This window comes from Ipomoea triloba, chromosome 11 (assembly GCF_003576645.1).
Source record: "Ipomoea triloba cultivar NCNSP0323 chromosome 11, ASM357664v1".
NCBI classification, from domain to species: domain Eukaryota; kingdom Viridiplantae; phylum Streptophyta; class Magnoliopsida; order Solanales; family Convolvulaceae; genus Ipomoea; species Ipomoea triloba.
In genome coordinates, this window is record NC_044926.1 from 6,294,915 (window position 1) to 6,300,791 (window position 5,877).

Below are 5,877 nucleotides of genomic sequence, written 5' to 3' on the forward strand. Positions count from 1 at the left end.
TTTTGGGGGGGGGGGGGGTGCCTAGCATTACTCATGTTTTAATGTCCATTGAAGATGTTGCTAACAAACATCAATCACTATGCTCCCTCTATTGGGCATTAGGGAAGTGGAAAGTAGGTATTATACATTATTTTATTTTGCTACTTACGACATATGAACAAAGAAAGTACTATGCTTTTATCCGGAGTATCTCTATAAAGGAGTGAACTCACTTCTGTTTATGATTGAATGTTATCAACTCGTGTTATATGAGGTAAAGGGGATTTGAAGGAATTTTATTTTCAAACATGCCAGTCATTTAATAAAGAAACCTTTCCTTAGGTCTTCTGTTCTCTGTCCCAATCTTAAAGTAACAAGGTAAGAAGAGGAATACGGAAGTACCCTGAACTTCTCTGACTATTCATAAATCTTCTTTGCACTCGGGTGGTTATTGTATCTTTAGAATTCAAGGGTCATAGTTTTTTGGTAGTACTAATTCAAAGTTAATATGGAGTTTGAAGATTTTGTTCTAAAATAAGCACAAATAATTCTTTTTGCAGATGCTGTCATTGACCAAGCTAATTGGGACTCATCTAAAACAAGAGATAAGCTCACACGTGATATAGATGGACATATTGCTGTAGTCCGTGCATCCAAGCTGGCTGAACTTACAACACTTTATGAGGTATGATCACATGCAGACTTTTAGCTCAATTAGTACCAATGGGACAATATGACTAAACATAAATTTGTATTCTGTGCTATAAGATCAAGTGATCATTTTCTTTGAACATCTTTTGGATATATGAACATATTTCATGATTTAAATTAAAGGCCACAAATAAATTTTTGTTTATTTATTTATTATTCCTTTTTTTTTTTGGTGTGGGGGTGGGGCAATTGTTGTGAAACACATTTTCTTGATAAGTTTTGGGCTCTCGATACAATTAATTAACATTTGTGAGAGTTTTTGTGCAGACAAAATTGAATGATGCATTGTTTGGACCTGTTGAGTCTCTATTAGATGGAGCTAGTGATGATACATGGCCAGCAATAAGAAAACTGCTATGGCGTGAGACGGAAGCTGCAGTATCTTCTCTTTCTGCAGCACTTTCTGGCTTTGAGATGGAAGAAGAAACCAAAGATAATATGCTCTCAAAGTTAAAGGATTATGCGAGAGGAGTAGTTGAAACAAAAGCAAAAGAAGAAGCTGGAAGGGTTTTGATCCGTATGAAAGATAGGTACTTAAATGTTTTGGTTGTAGCAACTTCTAGCCTAATATTTTCTAAAATATTAAATGTATGAACATATTGAGAAGTGTTCCGAAATTGTTGACAGGTTTTCAACATTATTTAGCCGTGATTCCGATTCAATGCCTCGACTTTGGACAGGGAAGGAAGACATCAGAGCAATTACAAAAACAGCGCGTTCATCTGTATGGCCATGATTAATTGAAGATTTTGATGTCTAATCACCCATTTCAGTGGTGCACTTAAGTCTGACTTTTTTAATGTTTTCCCAGTCTCTCAAATTACTCTCAGTTATGGCTGCTATTCGCTTGGAGGAAGAAACTGACAATATTGGAAACACCCTTGCCCTTGCTTTAATCGAAAGTAAATCAGGTGGTGCTGCCAACAAAAGCATCACATCATCTGACCCTCTAGCATCAAGCTCTTGGGATGAGGTAATTATTTGGCTTGGTTCATTGATGAAACAGTCAGTTAATTTGTAGTTAGAAAAGAAAAGAGAAGAAAGTGTCCCTTTTTATATTTTACAAGTTGGAATGTTGTCGCTGTTAACAATTGAACATCAATGTTTTCCTATGCATTTTGTGCTGTCAATTTCACTTGCTTCTCCTGTGCTCCACCCTTCTTCCCCTCTCCCAGTTATGGCTCCAGACTTTATTTCATTCAAACCCCACAATGTTCCTAGAGTTGCTTATGATTTTACAATTTGAAATGTTGCTGTTAAATATTTGATATTTTCTTATTCATTGTTAAGGCCTATCACCATCTGCATCTTGATTGATTGAAGTTATGCATTTTCAAAAAAATCACTTGCTTTTCCTATGCTCCTGGCTCTCTCCCAATTATAGCCCCTGACTTCATTTTTTATTCTAACCCTTACAGGTTCCTGCATCAAAAACGTTGATAACACCTGTCCAGTGCAAATCTTTGTGGAGACAATTTACAACTGAGACAGAATATACCGTCACCCAAGCTATTGCTGCTCAGGCATGATATTTCAATTACATGTGCAATTTCCTCTCTTTTTTATGCAGGCTCGCTTTTATTTTGTCACTTGGTTGTTGATGGATTTCAAAAATTGAAGCAAACAAATATGTGACTGAGCAACTGCATAATATAATGAGTTGACAACTGTTTGCATAATGATTACAAGCATAGTGCATCAGATTTAAGTTTGTAGTCACTTATGGGGAGTGTATTTGTTGTCATCTCTCGTTCAAGAATTCTTACCTGTTTCTTAATTTTTCAGGAGGCTAGCAAGAGAAATAACAATTGGTTACCGCCTCCATGGGCAATTGCTGCCATGGTTATTTTGGGATTCAATGAATTTATGACACTTTTGAGGTATTTTGTCTGGTGCCCCCCCTCTCCTTCCTTTCCAGTGCCTTTTTTTTTTCTTTTTTTTTTTTTCAGGATTATTCTTTCTCTTCCTTTTCACTGTATGGGTATTGCTCATCATGTGGCTCACATCAGATTTTACTTGTTTCAGGAATCCTTTGTATTTGGGTGTTATATTTGTTGCATATCTGCTTCTTAAAGCTCTTTGGGTGCAGCTAGACATTTCGGGTGAATTCCGCAATGGTGCTGTAAGTTGTTTTCTATTTGACTTATTTACAAATTTAATTTTTAATTTGAATGAAACATCACAGATTGCTTGTTCCATTTACCTAAAGCTATTTTATCAACTTCTGATTTCAACTTGGGTGTTTTGAACCTTTTCAAATTCTGCCTGACTAAAGTTTTAATCTGTTAAAATATTGCATGAAAAATTATGTTCAAAAATTCATTATCTGGAATTTTGGCATGATATAGCTTTAAATGACTTCCCAAAAGTAAAGATAAAAATGTATTTCTTATTCAATATTTCCATGACATCCCTGGGATTGAGTATATTTTGAAAATTTTGGATTTTGACTTGCAAGTGGCACCTGATTCCAATGAGTAGCAAGTAATTTACCTGATTAGTTTTTTCGCAAAATGGCATTCTAAGTCTCAAGATTACGAGTTACTCTACTATAGCTTTGCTGAGGGTCTGAGATATAAATTTTCATGCATACACAGCTTCCTGGACTTCTTTCATTATCCACAAAGTTCCTCCCTACTGTCATGAACCTTCTTAAAAAGCTAGCAGAGGAAGGTCAAGGGCAGACGAATGGTGAACCTCAACGTAATCCCATCCTTGCAGCAAAGAGCTCGAGAAGTGATATGTCATCAACAGGTTCATCTGAGGTAACCTCAGAAAACGGAGATGAATCCACAAGCCCCTCGTTTGATAGGAAAGTGAAGTGAATTGCGGTTTACAAAGAAAGCACTCACCTCTTCCTCTTGGCAATGATGTAAGTTTAAGGTTAGTTCATCTGCATTTGGTGTGGTGCATGGTTTTGGTCGGTGGATTTCACCTTTAATGCAAGCAAGCAAGCAAGCATGTGAAGGATCACATATTATAGGCCTTCATTTCTCATGTAGAGCTTACAGTGGGGCTGTGTAGCCTAGCCTGCCTGTTTCAGATTCTTCCTCAAGAAAAGCCCCTACCACACAGCCTCTTTATTTTCTGCCTTTTTTTTTAAGATTTAAAAAAAAAAAATTCTATGGTCTTGATTGTTCTTGATTTTATCTTGTCCGTCAATTTTGTCTTCCCAGATTGCTAGAGGCATTACGATATTGTCTGTATTTATGGGTTACTGATTACTGGTAATACTATTATCTTCTGACCAGAAGAATGAACTTTTCATTATTGTTATTATTATTATTATTATTATTGTTATTTTGGCCTCTTAAATGAATGAAGTTGATCATTTGATAAGTATCGGTCTCTAAGATAGCATTGCCATTTAAACAAATCTTAATCATTGTATAATATACAATAATTATTGAGCCTGAGACCTGAGGTTCTAAAGGTTAACGGTCGAATACACATTATAGTATACAAAATCATTTGACAAAAAATGAACAATGGTCAATGGAATCCTACCGGCTTGTGACAAGAAAGTATAATTAAGGTGGAAGAAAAAAAGAAGATAAAACTGAGTTTTCAGAATTTCAGGCGGCCAATCATACTGGAAATTTAACTAAAAACACCTTTAATTAGGTCGAGGCTCACCAACTGTGACCGTTGTTGGGTTGCTCTCCGATTTGGGTGTTTAGTATTTTATTACTGATGAAAATTTCAAACCTTTTTACTCATTGCAATCATAATTATAATATATATAAGTTTTGACATTCATATGAATATAAGATACTATGCAAAAAACCTTATTAACATTTTTAAATGAGTTGATACTACAAATGGTCCTCTAACTTTATTTTTGACCACAAATGTTAAATTTTTGTTAAATAGGTGTTAAATCTAGGGGTAATATCTTCAAATTGATTAATATTATTATGATTACTTCTTTTTTAGAATTATATGACAACATAATTAATTTCAAACATTAATAAACATTAGGTTAATAAATATAAAAACAAAATGGACTTGACAAATTACATAAATGAACAAATTAAACAAAAATTCATGATTAATGTTCACAATTTGTACTTGATTAATTATATTAATTGAACGGTGGCGGCCTTCAGTTATGTCCCAAACAAAATGTTTGACCGATTAATGAAGAGTTTTGACCGATTAATGAAGAGTGAAAACTATTAATCGGCCATGTATGAACAACTATGAAAATGATGGAAGCAAGATTTTTGAAAAAAATTTCTTACATTTTAATCTGTTGGTTAAATTAAAATAGATATCTCTAATATTACATCTTCATTTTGTACGCATAATTACGAGAATAAGGTGTATTGTCTTTTTATTTATGAGTATTTATATTTGTTAACTGTTTCAATTATGCTTGTTGGTGAAAAGTTCTAAATATTTTTATTTTATAACCATTATATATATCAATTTGACGATAATACCTCTAGATTTAACACCTATTTAACAGAAATTTTAATGAAGGACTATTTGTGATAAAAAAAAATGAAAGTCATAAGACCATTTGTGATCGAATTGAAAATCAATAACTAAAAGGAATACTATCCCAATAGTTAGATGACCATTTGTGGTATTAACTCTTTTTAAATTTATATGTATAAACAATTTCGGCGTTTTATGAATGTCGTTAATTCTTTTTTGGGTTGAAATAAAAATTATTGAAATTGCAGAAACGGTTGAATTTTTACACTAAATAATTTCTTAGAAGTGTAAAAAATTGAAAATCATCTTATCTCTAAAGTCTAAACTCATGGGTACACGGAGGTGCTTGAAGAATTTGGTAGAAATCAACAGTTCAACGGCGATGTGGAGCCCATACATAGCATAAGTGATACGCCAATATCAGCCGTTGGATGTTTTGTGTATCAGAGAGATGAGAGATCGCTATCCCACGTAGAAAGGAACATAACTCCACATATAATCCTCTCTCTTACGTGGAACATATTACTAAGGAAGAAGTGCGGCCTGCACTTTTCGCGATGAACCCGGACAACGCCCCTGGGCCGAACGGAATGAATCCAAAGTTCTATTTGATGGGCGACGATATATGGCTGTTTGTCAAAGAGTGTGTGGAAAATTGTAGGTTCCCATATGGGCTAGGAAATGCTAATATTGTGCTGTTACCAAAGAAACAAGCCCCAGAGTCGGTCAGCGATTTGCGTCCTA

The 5,877-nt window shown here is 34.4% G+C and overlaps 1 protein-coding gene across 1 annotated transcript in view; it reads left to right on the top strand.

The window, feature by feature from the left end:
- Positions 1-3,990, top strand: part of LOC115996803 (protein ROOT HAIR DEFECTIVE 3-like) — a 10,087-nt gene extending 6,097 nt beyond the window's left edge. The window contains exons 16-23 of the mRNA XM_031236220.1: positions 540-664; positions 958-1,220; positions 1,318-1,414; positions 1,502-1,663; positions 2,109-2,213; positions 2,476-2,570; positions 2,716-2,812; positions 3,288-3,990. Coding sequence (XP_031092080.1) covers positions 540-664; positions 958-1,220; positions 1,318-1,414; positions 1,502-1,663; positions 2,109-2,213; positions 2,476-2,570; positions 2,716-2,812; positions 3,288-3,515 — 1,172 coding nt within the window. The 3' untranslated portion in view covers positions 3,516-3,990. The remainder of the gene's footprint in view (positions 1-539; positions 665-957; positions 1,221-1,317; positions 1,415-1,501; positions 1,664-2,108; positions 2,214-2,475; positions 2,571-2,715; positions 2,813-3,287) is intronic.
- Positions 3,991-5,877: the final 1,887 nt, after the last annotated feature.